The sequence below is a fragment of the Pollicipes pollicipes genome, unplaced genomic scaffold (assembly GCF_011947565.3).
Source record: "Pollicipes pollicipes isolate AB1234 unplaced genomic scaffold, Ppol_2.1 Scaffold_6052;HRSCAF=7182_pilon_pilon_pilon, whole genome shotgun sequence".
NCBI classification, from domain to species: domain Eukaryota; kingdom Metazoa; phylum Arthropoda; class Thecostraca; order Pollicipedomorpha; family Pollicipedidae; genus Pollicipes; species Pollicipes pollicipes.
In genome coordinates this window covers 6,476,825-6,493,641 of record NW_023596805.1, presented here as the reverse complement: position 1 = coordinate 6,493,641, position 16,817 = coordinate 6,476,825, and the positions used below count along the sequence as shown (strand labels likewise).

The 16,817-nt window shown below is 54.3% G+C and overlaps 1 protein-coding gene across 1 annotated transcript in view; it reads left to right on the top strand.

Annotated features, from left to right (window-relative positions):
• The window catches only part of LOC119104927 (prolyl 4-hydroxylase subunit alpha-1-like), a gene marked incomplete at its 3' end in the record, with an annotated part of 53,806 nt that extends 36,990 nt beyond the window's left edge, over positions 1-16,816 (top strand). Inside the window, 10 exon segments of the mRNA XM_037228676.1 lie at positions 8,863-9,033; positions 10,033-10,184; positions 10,880-10,999; positions 12,348-12,450; positions 13,024-13,216; positions 14,322-14,421; positions 15,339-15,454; positions 15,994-16,050; positions 16,052-16,141; positions 16,728-16,816. Of these exon segments, the coding sequence (XP_037084571.1) occupies positions 8,864-9,033; positions 10,033-10,184; positions 10,880-10,999; positions 12,348-12,450; positions 13,024-13,216; positions 14,322-14,421; positions 15,339-15,454; positions 15,994-16,050; positions 16,052-16,141; positions 16,728-16,816 (1,190 nt within the window).
• Between the last annotated feature and the right edge of the window lies 1 nt (position 16,817).

The window sequence follows — 16,817 nt, the reverse complement described above, 5'->3', positions numbered from 1 at the left end:
TCGCCTCCTTTGTCAGTCGGCGCACTCGCAGGGCACGGTTTGTTTCTGTTCGACGACGGGAGCTGTTGGAGCCTTCCATGGGATGCATTGTCAGCATTTGGCTAGTGCGGTCCCCCAGTTTTAAATGTAATCTATCCGCCCGTCCACCTTGTCTTAAGTGGCGAAGCCACTCCAGCATAGTGAATCACTGTAAGAATGGCTCAATTTGAGTTCTATTTCATGCTCAATTTTAGGTACATTTAGTGAAATTTCAACTTGTGGCTTTGGAAAATATTCTTTCCATCGGGTTCACCGTGGGCATAGCTTGCACTAACCCGCTAAGCAGTAAAGTGTTAAGGTAGTGTTATAAAGTTTGAACGTGCTTGGCGACTTGTTTCGTCCAGGATATTTTCTAACACCCTACATGAGCGGACCCAAGCTATGTTTGGGCGAACGACGTTGAGGAAAGCCGTATTCAATTTCTGACACCCTTGAAATAAATTATAAATGCCATGAGTAATGTTGCATGCTGTGTGATAGCGTTCAAGACTGGGTAAGCTGTTCATATCTCGAATAGCAACGGTGGCCGCAAAAATGCTGTCGTGGAGGTCTGAATGCCTTTTCGCTGTGCCTACCGTTCTGAGAACACATATACGGCTATAGACAGATAGCCCGAAGCGTCTATAACACTTCGTTGCCACGCAATCAAATCATAACGGGAGGAGGCCGTTGTATTGAAGGGAAAAATAAACGTCCGTAATTGGGCCTATCGTGGCCGAATCGGACGCCATGACCGTTGGTCGGGTGCTGCTGGGCAAGGTCTGATGGCGGACGGTATAGGTGCTCCGTAATTAGGCCGATGAAGTAAGTTTGCACGTTGGTGTCATGAAGCAGACTGTTCCACTTGGCTGTGGGTCATGGTCATGTTTGCCTGAAACAGTGCCGCCTGAATTGTGCAGGCTCCACTTTAACGCTTGTACTTGGGAAAAATATTAGCCTAGTTGGAGGTATCGTTATAGCGATTAATGCAGAGGAAAGAAAACAGGGGGTCGTATCTTAGTAAGTACCTGAATATGTCTGGTGGCAAATCGGTGTCGTTCGTCCGAGGGAGAAATAACCTGTATCTTCTGTGACTAAACTGTTTGCACCCATCCAATCGAACCTCTTCCTTAATTGCACGAGCATCGTTCTCCATCGGTCCGACCAAACGAAAAAGAGCTAAATATTTCCTTAGAATAACCAGCAAAACTAACCTCTCCATTAGAGAGTCGAGACGCGCGCAAATCCCAGGAAAAGTGGAATACTCTGCGCGACCGCAAACTCGGCTATTAATTGGCCTAATGGAATAATTATGATAAGCGCGATGCGACAGTATTCCAAAGCGGGGCATTAAGCCGCCTCACACTGTTGTAATTCTGTCGGCATAACTACGCACATGCGTCAGCGGGCGAAACGCAGTCTGCCACGCCTCTTTCAAAACTGAATAATACACCAGCTCCGTGAAATGTACTGTTGCGGTGAAGCGACCGCCTGGGTGCGAAATTCTCACCGTAAAATTCTCGAATGCGTTGCGATAAAGCTGATCGATGTTGGAAGCAATGCATTTATTAAATCCGCCTCCCCTCATCTGCAAACATTTTTGGCCACCCAGTATAAGCAAGGTGAGGCCGAAGGTGTAAAGAGTGTGGGTGGTTACATCGTCGAAAGGGGCCAATCTCTCTCACTTTCGCTCTCCCCCAATCAACAACAGCAAGACCCTGTCCATGGCCGAGCCCAAATCAGTAACCAGCCCCAATCGGAGTTCTAAATAAGTGAACACGGCCATGTCCATTCCGCTCGAACCCCATGACCTCTCGCGGACCTCCCCTCCTGACCTCTTGCTGACCGCCTCCACCGGCATGTGCTGATGAGCTGACTGGCTTCGTCTTATCGTCACACGTCAGAAGAACATCTCCGCATGGAAAGTTTCCCCGCTCAGATCCGGCGATGGCTGGGGCTGGTACCCAAGCAGGTCCATGTTGAGCGATGTTATCAGCGTGTTTGCGCTTCGGAGGGCCCGGATCTGATGCACTTGGCGTGTGTTTGACGCGACAGTCACCAGGTTGCGTCATCTTCTCGCGTGCATAGGTCATAGGCTCCGAAGCGCTTGTGTTTGAAAACTATGTGTAGGTAATCCGGCATCCGCGGCAATGTGCTGCGAATGGTATATATATATATATATATATATATATATATATATATATATATATATATGTGTGTGTGTATGTGTGTGTGTGTGTGTGTGTGTGTGTGTGTGTGTGTGTGTGTGTGTGTGTGTGTGTGTGTGTGTGTGTGTGTGTGTGTGTGTGTGTGTGTGTGTGTGTGTGTGTGTGTGTGTGTGTGTGTGTGTGTGTGTGTGTGTGTGTGTGTGTGTGTGTGTGTGTGTGTGTGTGTGTGTGTGTGTGTGTGTGTGTGTGTGTGTGTGTGTGTGTGTGTGTGTGTGTGTGTGTGTGTGTGTGTGTGGTGTGTGTGTGTGTGTGTGTGTGTGTGTGTGTGTGTGTGTGTGTGTGTGTGTGTGTGTGTGTGTGTGTGTGTGTGTGTGTGTGTGTGTGTGTGTGTGTGTGTGTGTGTGTGTGTGTGTGTGTGTGTGTGTGTGTGTGTGTGTGTGTGTGTGTGTGTGTGTGTGTGTGTGTGTGTGTGGTGTGTGTGTGTGTGTGTGTGTGTGTGTGTGTGTGTGTGTGTGTGTGTGTGTGTGTGTGTGTGTGTGTGTGTGTGTGTGTGTGTGTGTGTGTGTGTGTGTGTGTGCGTACTTAGGGAGCAGGTTCTCTTTTTTGCAAGCGTCGTTGTAAATGGCAGCATATCTTTTGTGCAATAAAATACCTGTTCTTCTGAACACGCTTTCTCTTATGTGGCTCAGTGAGATGTCTTAAGACAAAAATTCGGTGAAGGTCAATCACGGGGAAAATTTGCTATGAACCAATCACGGTGTGTCGGAAAAAATTGGGGGAATTTTCAAAGTACCCGAAGGAAACTTCAACACGAAAAGTCCTCCCATTCTGCGGGCGTCCGAACAATAAACAAGCGGAGTGTGCCGCTGGCGTTAACCTGGCGGTTGATCACTGAGTCCAAAAACTACCAGTCTGTCCAGCCTCAAGACAAAATTGAGCTCATCATCCTCTACCGAAGTCCTAAAGCGACCACCCTGAGGATGGTGACTAATTTATCTCAAGACACGTCTGCGCCAAAAATCACCAATGTAGTGTACTAGTTTGGCTGCGATACGGTGATTGCGTGCACCGTCCTAATGGCACCTTCAAAGGCCACACGGCCGCGGCCTTTGGCAGGCGGATTACATTGCAGATGCATGATGGAGGCACTTATCGCCATATCGCCAAGGCGTCCCACAGCAACCCACTGTGCAGACAGGTTATGTTTAATAACGCCATCATCCTCACCCACTGCTCAGACAGGTGCGAGATCCAAGTGCTGGGAGCAGTGCACATCCGTGATAACGGGGCCCTATGTCGGACCACTCGTTGCGAACATTTGGAAATTTTATAGATGTCATTATTGAGGCACATAAGAAAAAGTGTGTTCGTGAGATCGAGAATTGAAGGAGGAAGATACTGCGCAACAAATATGCTGTGATTCACAACTTTTTCATATATATGTATATATATATGCATGTATATATATATATATATATATATATATATATATATGCATAAAATATCCAAATGTTTGCAACGTTTCGTCCGACATTGGGTCGTTGTCGCGGATGTTCATTGCCTCCAGCACTTGGAGCTTGCGCCTGTATGAGCAGTGGGCGAGGATGGTGGTGTTATTAAACATATCCGCCTGTCCGAAGGTCACCGTCGTGTGGCCTATGTAGGCTCCATTAGGACGGTGCGCTCAATCACCGCATTGCAGCCAAACTGGCACGCTACATTGGAGATTTTTAGCACAGACGGGAATTGGGAAAGTTATTTTCCATTACCAGGCTGGTCAATTAAGTGCTCCGGTAGAAGATAATTGGCTTTATTTTGTTTTAAGTCATATATATATATATATATATATATATATATATATATATATATATATATATGTATAAAAACAAACCAAGATGGGTGTGTTGTTTTCGCCTCCTTTCATCCGTGTGACTCCCATTTCGTGTTTGATGCCAACACATTCATATCTAACTAGTGACGTTTACATTATTGGATTGGTGAGTTTTCAATGTCGCCCTTTCGACTTAATGTCATGACTCATGAATCTCATGCAATTGGCTTGGTCAACTTTGATTTAGCTCCGGGAATAAAGGAAGCCTTAGGTATTAGCTACCTGGGCTTTCCCAACGTCAACAAACGTAACTCCGCGGAAAAAGGTGAAGACTGATGCAATCTAGTATCCTAAACCGTTCTCAGCTCTTTATCATAAGGATTAGCGCGACCTTCTTATAACGGAAGGTATGCTCTTTTGTGCTATGTATGCAGTGGTCAAAAACATCGCACCGCTTCGCGTCCGCTCGGTCAGCCCGCAGCAAGAGCCGCCGTTTTGTTCGGCTCCTGTCTCCGTCTGGATGGGCCGCCAGCACGCGCCGCTCTCAAACAAAAAGTGAAACGTCCCGTAAGGCGCCGGGTAATGATCGGAAAGCGGGTGCCCGAACGTGCGGACCGCTCCTCGCTTCCGGTGGCCGCTGATCACGTGATGCCCGGGGGCGTTTGAGACTCGGTCATGTGACAGCCATGAGGCGGTTGGGACGTCGAGTGCCGCAGTGATAACGGTGGTGATGATGGTGATGGTGGTGGTGATGATGGTGATGGTGGTGGTGATGATGGTGATGGTGGTGGTGGTGATGGTGATGGTGGAGGTGGTGGAGATGGTGGTGGTGATGATGAGGGTGATCGTGATCGTGATGGGGAGGATGGTTATGATGGTAATGGCAGTCCTTTGGACGTTAGGGTGTGGTTGCCGTCCGGCCACGTAGCGTACGTGGATGATATGGGGTGCAAAGTCCATTTCCAAGAAGCCGCTTGCATTCAACACGTCTCCGTGAACGTTTTATTCCTTCTTTTTTTTGCTCAGCGTTGCACAAGTCAGGCTTGTTCCCACCAGGCGCATCGGGAATGATTACGCCGACTGCTGCGTTGAAAAATGAAGCCGCCTGCTTGCCGTGGGTACGATTATCAAGACATTCACAGATTTCTGAGTGCCCGGTGCGCAATTCACGGATCGTCAGTTCGCGTCCTCCCCGTCCGGCTCTCCGCAGGCAGTCGTAACAGGCCAGATGGTAGAGAATGAACTTTGTGACGTCATTTGAATCTGTGCGGTTCCGGCCGATCGAACACGCCCCACGCGCGCGCCTTTAGCGCGAGACATGCATCCCAAGGCGTGCTACGCTCTTAGCCTGTTGCATGAATCAGCCTTGTGGGGTGCGTGGGGTGCCTGTTCTGTCTCGGCACGCATCCCACAGAATTGGGATGTGTGTCAAGACAAGACATGGCATGCTCCCGGATGCGAGTCATGAGGTGTATCGTCTTGACACGACGACGAAGTAAGAGGTGTCGTATGTCGTATGCCGCATGAGTCGTATGTCTTATATACGTCGTCGACGTGTCTTAGGACGTCGGCGACATAGCAAAGAGACGTTCTGATGGTATGTCAACACCTATATAAGCGTTGGAAATCGATCATTTCTCAATGGCCTCCCCCCCCCCCCCACACACTCACACACTGTTGCACAACAGTGTGTGGAGATGGAAATGTGTTCGACTCCGACGTCGGAGTCGAGCCACGGCAAACCAGGGCAAACCACGCCAAACCACCGCAAACCACGGCAAACCACGGCAAACCATCGCAGACCGGTCCGCTTCGGCACCCGGACTAATCGGTCCGCCGTCGGTCCATGCTAACGGACCGGTGGCCCGCGGCGGCTGCGCACCGCACGCACAGCGCGTGCGGCCAGCCATAGTGCGTGCGGTCGACCGACCGGCTGTGGTAAACCGGTGCAGCCACCGCTCGGATTCTCCACCGGACGCGGCGCGCGTAGCCGGCGCGGCCGGGACGGGCTGCCTGGAAACGGGGCTTCTAACGGCCCAGCCCGCTGACGGAGGGGCCTTGTGAGCTGGGCCTCCAATGGTCCAGCCGACGGGCCCAGGGGCCCTGTGAGCTGGGTCTCTGACGGCCCCAAAGTGGTTCACGGATGTCTCGGATGCGTCCGGCACAATCTCACCGCACCTCCGGTATCCGCGGTGCTGTCCGTGTCACTCACGGCATGCTTAAAGGCGGAGGGCGAGTGACTCTTGACCACACCGGCTGGCAACCGGCCCTACCAAGATGAAGCTGGGTAGCAGAAACTCCTCCGCAAGCTCGTTTTCCGACACCACGGCAGCCCCAGCCGGCCTGCTTCGGTGGGGCGAGTGGCATAGTGGACCGAGGACCTGTAGGTCAACATGGCGCGCAGTGTGCGCTGAACTTGAACCTTTGATAGGTTTTTGTGCGGTCGATTGTTGGTCTCGCCTCCTCAGAACTGAAAAAAATAAACATGAGAAAATACGTGGGCATTGATCAGAAGTTTTAAAATGTCCCGAATGAAGTGATACCGCAGGCGAAAGAGAGATTAGAATTGCATTGCGCAGGGCCCCAAAAAGTATTCGCGCCATGTATCCACAGTGAAATCGCTTGTAATTGTAGTAAAAATAATGACACCGCATGTATATATTTTGGGGCATGCTTATTCTCAGGCTTACATTCTGTTCCTCCTCTGGACAAACGGGACTTAGCGGTGGTGCCGTACGCTAGTTGTCATGAGGCCGCTAGATGTCAGTGATCAGCACACAGTCAGCTGATATCCAAACAAAACTTCCGAGTCGTTCTCACCGCATTCGTAATTTCGCCAGGAGGGTTGCAGGTGGTGGGTGCGTGAGTGTGGGTGGGGGTGAGAACGTTAACGGCCTTGGAAAATTCTGGTGCGTGGGGGCGAGGAGATTGACGAAACGAGCCATACTTGATTAGCCGTTTGTGACGTAAACGGGTTTTACCATTATGTTTTAAGCCCTCGCGTGGTCGCTTGCGTTGAGCGACAAAACCAAGGAATCATTTTGTAAGCATTATCACATGGCTTTTGTTTTGTGCCAAAGAAGTGCCAAATCGCTGTGAGGTGAGTTAAGTGCAGTGTTTGTGAGATCTGGATGCATAGGCCGAAGTGTTTGTGCACCTGTAAAAATTGGGTTTGCTGTTGGGGACCACAAGCTGAGTTTTGCTAAGTTTTTTTGGTTGCAGGAAGCAGACAGCATGCTCTCTGTTATATCAAATTTCTTTCTGCGATGCCATCATGAGTCCTAAGATATTAAGGGAATTGTATCATTGTTATGTTGTGATAGCTGGTTTGTGAGGTGAAATTGGAAGTTAATTGCAATTGTACTCACTTGGGAGGAGCTGGTTGTCTATGTTTTAGGCACACAGTCAGGCATTTAGCACTGTTAAAAATTTGAAGCACTGGGCTGTAAGGCTTTGAGTAGTGCCTCCCTTTGCTGTTGCTGACTGATTTTGGGGATGTGTGAGGTTCTGATAGAACAGCAGCAGTTTGCTGATCAAAATTGAGGAGCTTATATCAGCTTATGACGTAAACCTGCACCAATTTTTGGGGGGATTCTGGCTGCCAAACTACTAAAATGATCAGGAATCTGCTAAATGGCATTGAACAACAAAGTCCAGTTATCTGTGCTGTTATGACACTTGTGGCCTGCTGCTACCACGGAGCATGCAGAAATATGGAAGAACATGCAGATGTATACGTGTCCATTCACATGTCTAAATTTCATTGCACTGGTATGCAATACATGTGGTATGTCAGAGAAGCAGCCTATCCAACTATTGCACTGGACAATGCTTTGCCAAATGTGTATCAGAATGGATATGGGTGCCAATCACAACACTTCCTGAAGTCTGAGTTTTCTAAAATTTGAAAATCCACTGACACACATGCTACTGCTGCAAAGATGACCTTAATCCAGTGTTGTGCCTCTCAGAGGTGTATGAGGTTGCATGTTTTGCAAACCATTTGAAGGCCTAAACCATGCACAGGTTCATGTGATGTTAAAGATCTTTATTGCAGCTCCTGCCATCTATTGGTCTTAAGTGATGACATGACAAATGTTGACAGGTTGGACACGCATAAAGACAATTGTATTTTAATAGTTTGGAATGTTTGTGTGGGCTTCCAAGGGCTTCTGGCCGCATTCACCAGCTCTTGGTGTCATGTGATGACACTTGCTTCCACCATCATTTTGTCCATGATCATTTTGCTGGTCCCCCCCCCCCCCCCCCCAGCAATGGTGTGGCACTGATTCGGTATGCAAGACGAATCCGAGCCCCACTGTGGCGTGTCTGCTTCGCTGGCACTTCCCAACCGCCGTGAACAGTCGCATGCATTGCCAGGCAACCAAGGCAGATCAGTGGTGCCATCTGTCCATGCCTGGAATGGTGGTGCAGGCTTGATGTCTGATAAAATGTGCAAGGAAAGGAAAGTGTTGAAGATTATGCTGTTCGTCACATGCTGCTCATCAATCACTCAAGTGGCGAGCACTTTGGTGTTATGGTTTAATGCCAGCTGGCTGAGGTTGGATTATCATGGATAGCATGCAATGAGGCTGAGGAATGCTGTTGACTCAAGTGCCTGGCACAGCCACTCACGCACGACACAACGAGGAGCGCGTTCGTCGTGGCCCTCAGGATGCACTTGCTGCTGCCTCTGCTGGTGCCGCTGCCGTCCTTGCTGGCGTCCTACTCTGATCTGGTGACTGGCGCCGACACGCCTTGCCTCTTCAGGATGTATTATCGTCTTCTGCTGCCGCTGTCGCTGTATAAGGCTATTCCCTGGCGCTGACACTCCTTCCCCGTCAGGATGTATCATCGTCTTCTGCTGCCGCTGCTACTGTCGCTGTCGCTGTGCCGCGCCGAGCTGTTCACGGCGCTGGTCGACATGGAGCACCTGGCCTACACGGAGCGGGAGCTGATTGGCATGCTGGACCGCGTCATCCAGGCTGAGGAGCGCAAGATCCAGACTCTGAAGAAGTAAGTGGCACAACTGGGACCAGTGCGGAGGGTCGCGGCTGGGGGGCCCGAGGTGCGGGGTTCGATTCCCCGCGGTGGCCGCCCTTCCTGCCAGGGCAGGAGGAGGCAGGCGGGCCCGTGACCTCAGCAGCTAGGTTGTGTCGTGAAGCCGTGAGGACGGACGGACCGAGGGAGGGGGGGGGGGGGGTGAGGGGGGACCACCCACAGTGACGGGGTAGCGTCGAGGTGAGATACGGAAGCGGGCGGCGTCGCACAGTCTGTATGGGCTTTCGCGCCGCCTTAATGCCCGGCGGCCGGGGTGCGGAGTCATTCCAGAGGCGGACCCGCGGGCGTGCAGCGTCTGTCTGTGTGGTAGAGCTTGGGGGGGGGGGGGACCGGCTGCGAGCGAGGAGTTGTCGGAGACCGCTGTCTGTCGGTTGTGCTGTTAGGTGGTATGGGACACGGGAATCATAGCGGTCGAAGTGTGCTGCTTTCAATCGTCGAAAAGTATAGGTGCGTGTGTGAGCGCGGTTACAAGGCGTGCACCTGGCTCGCCAGAATTGGTCATGGCGGGTCAAGGGGTCATAACCTAGAAGTGGCGCTGTCGCGCGTCCCTGCACACGTGGCGGGCTTGGCGGAGTCTGTGGCTCGTCTCACTGGTATCGCTGCGTCCTTGCTCACGTAGCGGCCTGAGTGGAGGCTGTGGCTCGCCTCACCGGGATCGCTGCGTCTAGCGTGGCGGGGCACCAGCATCGATTGTACAGTTGTGTGCTGAACTGCTGTGCAGTGCGCGGCGGCAGTTAATGGCGCGACAGTTTCGTGATGTATGCAAGCCCATGCGATGCTACTACGGCTCTCTGTCAGCCCGATGTCGCCGACAGCTTCTGTGGTCCCGTCCGGTGACAAGATCCGTGTACAATCACACAACGATCGGACGGTACGATCGTACGCAACGGCCACATTGTCCACGTTGCTGGGCGCCGCACAACGGCAACTCCGACCTCGGCGCGCGGCCCGCAGGTACATGGAGGCGTACGAGCGCGTCAACCGCGAGCTGGTGGAGAACACCGAGGCGTTCCTGCACAACCCGGTGAACGCGTACCTGGTGGTCAAACGCCTCACCGCCGACTGGAAGAAGGTCGAGGGCGTCATCACGGAGAACGTCGGCGCCCGTGAGTCCCCCTACGGCGGGGCAGACTTTCTAGCAGCGATGTGCGCTGTCTGGGGTGTCCGTCGGCTCGGTGCCTTGAGAAGTCTGTAGTCCGTACCCGGCCGCTGCCAGACGCCTGGTGCTCCGCCAGTCATGTCCAGGGTCCCTACCTCAGCTATGGCTATGTTATATGCTCCGCATCGTCTTGTCGATGGCCGAATATCCCTGCTGAGCCGTTGTACTTCGGCTCACGTACACGCTCCAATTCCCGTAAAAGCATTCCGCCGACATCCCCGTGCGACGTTTTGGTTAATCCTTTGATGCGGTGTCGTGCTGCACGTAGCAGCATGACATTATTTAGCAGCTCATCCCGGCTCGGTGTTGGGGACAGCGACGCTCTTCACTTGTCTGGAACGTGTGGCGCGATCTGTCTGCAGCGTGCGGGTGGGTCTGACGTGTGTGACGCTGAGGGTTCTCGTCGCCAGCACGGTGTCATTGTGACCCCTGTGACCCGACCTGCGTGACCGTTGCCCAGGTCCCTAATTGTTGTGACCCTGTGCCCCGTTGACAGAGCACGTGGCTTCCCGCCTTTCTCCTGTCACCTGTGGCGGTTTACGACGGCTATCTAACCTGGGCGGTTGTATCTCGCTGATCGCAAGTCTGTGATCCCTGTACTCGCCGTCGCTGTGGTGATGACCTCCGCGCCTGGGCCGGCAGAGTTTGTGGAGAACATCACGCAAGTGTCGGACCATCTCCGAATCCCCGACGACGAGGACCTGACCGGCGCGGCTATGGCTTTGATCCGCCTCCAGGATACGTACCGGCTCAACACGGCCGGTGAGTGGGAGCCGGCCGCGGCGGCTCTGGCTGCGGTCCAGCGCTGGTGCTGGCTCAACACGGCGGCTGGGTGCGATGCCGCCCTCCGAATTCGGCTCTTGTGTGGTGCACAGACGGAGGACTCGAGAGTCAGCAGCTGAGTGCATCGTAAAGCTTCAATGACGACGAGGACTTGAGCGGTGGAAGGATGTGTGACAGAGATGATGCACATTGAACGGAGTATTCGCGCGACACGCATGTCTGTGATTTTGAATAACTTACGGTAGGTAGGCAATCTCACGGTGGCTGTGCTGGTGGCTGCATGCTTTCAGCTAGCTGGGGCCAATGCCAGAAGACGCGGACGCAATTCTACCGTGTTGAGAGTCGTGTAGCTTTCTTTACATATCCACGTTTGTCGTCCCATTCAAGGTTTGGGAAGAGCTTTCGCGAGGCGTCGTTTCCGGTGCGTTACTGTAGGATTGGCTAACCTCCGTGGTATCTCCCCCCATGCCGGCATGTCGTCCAGCGATGTTGATCGCTCTTTGGAGCCGGGTGGGCAGGGTTTCGCCCCCACGCGGGACGGTGGCTGTTCTGGGAAGTGGGGGCGTGACCTTCCAGCGCGACTGGGTGTTGGTGCCCTCGGAGCCCAGCCCGGTCTCGGGAGATGGCGATCACTTGGTGGCTGCGTGCGGCCTGGTTGTGGACGGTTCGTGTGGAGGGGTGGTGATACGTAGTCGGACCCCTCTCAGCTCTGTGTCCCCGCAGAGCGTGGCGAGGACTCGCGAGTGCTTCTCAGAAGTCCCGTGTGGGCTTGGGTCTGACTTGACTCATGCGCCGAAAACGAGCCGTTGCGGCGATGCAAAGCGTATGACAACTTCACCAACGACGACAATTACAGACAGCCCACTAACCTCGGCGAACTGCAATGGAATGGCCGCGAGGCTATAACAGCGATCCAAAACGCGCACAATAGTAGCGCTTGAACAAATGTGTGCAGTGCCGGCGCGCCACGCCCAACGCACGTTCCGCTCAGCTGCGCCGTCGCCTGGCGCTTCCTCATGGGCTACAGCCCCGCATGGACGGCGCGCCATTTGCAAGCCAGGTGGCGCGTAGTGCGAAGGATAAGTCGCAACCCGCGGCAATGTTCTTGCCGTTTCGGCATTGTGCGTCGCTTGCTGTGCGCGGTGCTTCCTCCAGACTCTTTCGGCGATGGATGCTCGCAAAACGTAGGCGTTAGCTGCCTTTAAGCCAGTGCACAAAAAGCGAATCGGCGACTGGCAGCGCCGACAGCGGTGCCTGGCGCCGCCTGAGGCCGGCGTGCTCGACAGCCGTGCACGGGCTCCCCCTCTGACGCCCCTCCCGTGCACAGACATCGCCAGCGGTGACATCCGGGGCTCGCGGCTGAAGCGGCAGCTCACCGCCGGCGACTGCTTCGAGCTGGGACGTCAGAGCTACAACAACGCCGACTTCAAGTGGGTGGCGCTGCTGGAGGCCAGGGGGCCGGCTCAGGGGGTAGGAACGACAGCAGAACGGCTCGGGTGGGGTGGGGTGGGGGATGGAGGGGGGAGGGGGGCAGGAATGGCAGCAAGATGGCAGCGGCTGCTACTGAGGTGTGACGATGAATGGACTTGTGGAGGATGAGGCAGTGGACGTGTGGAGGGTGAGGCAGCTGACATGTGCAGTGTAAGGCAGTGGACGTGTGAAGTGTGGGGCAGTGGATGTGTGGAGAAAGGGGCAGTGGACGTGTGGAGGATGAGGCAGTGGACGTGTGGACGCTCTAGAGGGCCGGCAGATGACCCAGCCGGTGACCGAGCACGTGCGGCTCTGACTGACGCGATGTCCGGGGCTGTGGCCGTCATGGGGCCGGCCGCCTGACGGGGAGGCAATGTTCACCGACCCACGACCCACCCTCCATACACACCACCCGCTGAACGACTGATCTCCCCACTGGCTACAAGCACACGGAAACGCCAACCGCGCAGAAAGTCCCCCTCAACCGGGATTCGAACCCGTCCCTCCCTCTGACGGCGCCGCGTACGCTCCAGACACACCGCCCTCTGGATGGAGGAGGCCTGGAAGATCTGGCGCCAGGAGCAGGAGCGCACGGCGCCGCTGGGCGACATCCTGGAGTACCTGGCCTTCAGCATCTACAAGATGGGCGACATCCAGCGCGCTCTCAGTCTGACCAACCAGCTGCTGGACGAGGAGCCCGGCCACCCGCGAGGTGTCGGCAACAAGGTGAGGGAGGCCGGGCCGGGCCTCAGACGCAGCGGTGGTGTCGGTGGAGCGGCGCCCCACAGATGACGCGCGCTGGGTGTCAGGGCGGAGGTCTGGATATTGACGTGTGTTGGTGTGCTGGTGATACATAGGTCGTGTGTTGTGTGAAATGATCGGTGCTGGTCGAAAGCGTGTGATCCAATAGCCTGTGTCGTGGTGCGCTGGTGGTCGTCGGTTGTCGTTGTTTGCGTTTGCTGAAGCTGAATGGGCTCTCTTGAGCGCAACCGAGCGCTCGCCGCGTGATCTCTTAGCGAAGATTTGTGACACGCTTCATCTTTCCCCCATCCGAGCCAACGGCTTCGTTAAACAGAATGGTTCATTACAAAAAGCTACCATTCGAGTGCAAGTTCTTGGCCAGATTCCGCTGTCAGTGTCTTCTCCTCAGCCATCCCGGATATGAAGGGATGCCACTTGTTCGCTGTTTTTGCTTACTTAACGCAAATCGGGCATTGCCATTCGTCTCCCAGTACCCCCTCCCCCCCTCAGTGGCTTCTATCATTGTGATGTACTGGATTAAAGCGACGGCAGTTCAGTGTTCCAATGATCGGCCGACTTGGGTGGCAGGGATGCCGATATTTTTCATGCTATAACACCCGGATTCGGGCTCGCTGCCTGTTGCCACTCCCCTTGCTCAAAATCGTCCAATCAGCATCGAACCGGGTGGCTGTCAAACCAGTATCTATGCGTCTCAGGCTTGACAAACGGGCTGCGTAGGTCGGGTGTCTGGATCGGGGTCAAAGGGCAGCAGATCAACGCCAACGAATCGCATGCGAGGACCGCCGGAGAGCCAGGATTCTGGCAGCATGGATGTATGTTTACATCTCGTACACACTACTGGATGAATTTTAGACGGTGCGGCAGCTGAATGCCGTCATGGTACCGTCGGCAATGTCATCAGCTCGTAGGTGTCCAAGGGCGTCCACGGAACTACAGCGCTCCACCCTGCCCGTCCTCAGACCGTCTTGTACGGCCCCAGTACGGCACTAGCATGGCCCCAGCATGGCTGCAGTACCACTCCAGCATGGCCCCAGCATGCCTTTCGTGACGGCGCCCTTTTGTTCGGCAGGCCTACTACGAGCAGGAGCTGTCTAAGGCGAACGAGGTCAAGCGGCAGAGGAAGGGGGAGACCGGGCGAGCCCGAGGACCTGGAGCAGAACATCGCCAAGGTACGTGGTCAGCACACAGAGGAGGCGCGCTCCCGCCGCAGCCGCGCGCGTTCCACTGGGGCGTGTTCATGCTTAGACTTGGCCCGGCGGCCAGCTTCAGCGGCAGCTCCCCTGATGTTTAACAATGATAACACGTCATGCAAGGTGTGCATCTTTTCGTGATGAGTTCGGTTGGTGCCGGTTGGCTTTCCTTCTCTGGCTCCTTGCATTTGTTGGTTGATCTGTGAACAATTCGTGATGCGATTGGCCCATCAATTTAGTTAATGCTCTCGCCTGGTTTTCGTCAGTGGTACCTCATACAGTGTCTGATCATAAACAGAAGTGATGTAAATCATATTGTTCAAGATAATCACATCCTTCGGACTCCGCTGATCATCTTACCTATTTGGGCGTGCTTCAAAGGACAAATCGCTGAAGTTTGTGTGCCCTTCTCCCCGGCTGCCTGCCGTCTGTTGTCACAATAGTCCAGCGAACACCGGTCCACTCTCCGCAGCGCCCTGTCATGTCTTTCTGTCCCGATTCTGTGCACGCTTCTGATCGGCCCGCCCTGTCCTCAGCCTGCTCCTCACAGTTCCTCCTTGTCCGCTCCTGCTTTTCAAAGCCCCGCCCTGCACTTTGCTGTCCCTCACAGTCCGTCGTCTGATCTGTACCCGATCCCGATCTGGCTCGGTTCAACCCACATGCTTGGTGGCTCCCGCCTGACACCCGCGTGACTCCTGCCTGACACCCGTGTGACTCCCGCCTGACGCCCATGTGACTCCCGCCTGACACCCGTGTGACTCCCGCCTGATGCCGTGTGGCTCCCGCCTGACACCCGTGTGAGTCCCGCCTGACGCCGTGTGACTCCCGCCTGACGCCCTCGTGACTCCCGCTTGACGCCGTGTAGCTCCCGTCTGACGCCCTTATGACTCCCGTAGGGGTACACGGTGTCGGACGCCGGCGCCGGGTCGGCTCGGCTCCCCGAGCGGGACGTGTACGAGGCCATGTGTCGCTCGGAGGTGACGCTGTCGCCGCAGAAGAGCAGGCACCTCAAGTGAGACTTCGCGCTGCGCGTCTCTGGCGTCTCACGAACCCCCGCTGGGTGATAATTGCGGGCGAGAAGGCGTTGTGCTTGTGTGGCCGTTTGGGACCTCAGGAGCTCAGGACAGGAGTTTTGGTGTTTGCGCTCGGAAAGGGGAAGTTTTTTTGTGAAATGGTGCAATCTTGTGATGTGCAATCCAAGCGTAATGCTGTGGTGGGCTGGTCAGCCTGGGCTTTGACAGGGATTGCGGAGCCTCCAGATAAGTTATTTGAGTGTTAATACCACCATCGCGGAGGTTATTTTTTCATCGCCAATTTGCCCAGTTCCAGGCTCGTTGTCAGGTTGCGACGTTGCATGTGGTTGGCATCTAAAACGAAGCGCAACACCTAACAAGGAGCACGTGTAACATGTCTGGTTTTTTTCTTTGCTGCACCAGATGGTCAGACTTCTGTCAGTTGAGTTGACAGACCCTGTTGAACTTCTCTACATCTGAACACTCGCTCCACCGGCTGGTCGCCTCGCTAACCCGAAGTTCGGCCGGTCTCCGCCAGGTGCTACTACGCGCACAACAACGCGCCGTTCCTGCTGCTGCAGCCGATCCCAGCTGAGGACCTGTACCTGAAGCCGCACCTCATCATGTACCACAACGTGATGTACGACTCAGAGATCGCTGCCATCAAGGAGCTCGCCCAGCCCCGGGTAGGTCCTGGGCCCGGCGCCCTCCGGGCTAATGTGCTGGGGCGCCCTCGGTGTGGGTCTGCTGGAGAATATCTGCCTGAATTGCTGGTCGTGCCTGCATGACTACTGTTCATCTTTGTGATCTGTTCACAGATCTGTGAGGTATCTGTCAGGAATGTGGCCTTTGCGTGAATTGCTGTGTTGAAATGATGTATGAAATCTGATTAAATATGATCATTGTAAGATGTATGATTTTACCTCTGATGTTTTAGTAAATCTGAGTTAAATATCATCTTTGTAGGGTACATGTTACCTCTTTTTTATGCTGTTTTACGTTAGCCTCGCCGCTGCGAGCTAAACCTGTGTGTGGAGCTCTGCTTGACCTGCTATGTGAGCATAACCCCTGTGTCACTTCCACAACATCTCATTCAGCTGGATATACTTTCTCTGTTAGACGCCTGTGACTGCTCTGTAGTATTCTCCTGACCTGACCTGACCTTGGCACGACACCTGCGTGACTGGTGTTCGACGCCGGTGGTGTTCCGTTCTACCACACCTCCTTGACCTCGTGACCTGTCCGTGACCTCCGTGTGACCTCCGCCTGCAGCTGGCCCGCGCCACAGTCCAGAACTCCAAGACTGGCCAGCTGGAGACAGCCAGCTACCGCATCAGCAAGTCGGCCTGGCTCAAGTCCGGG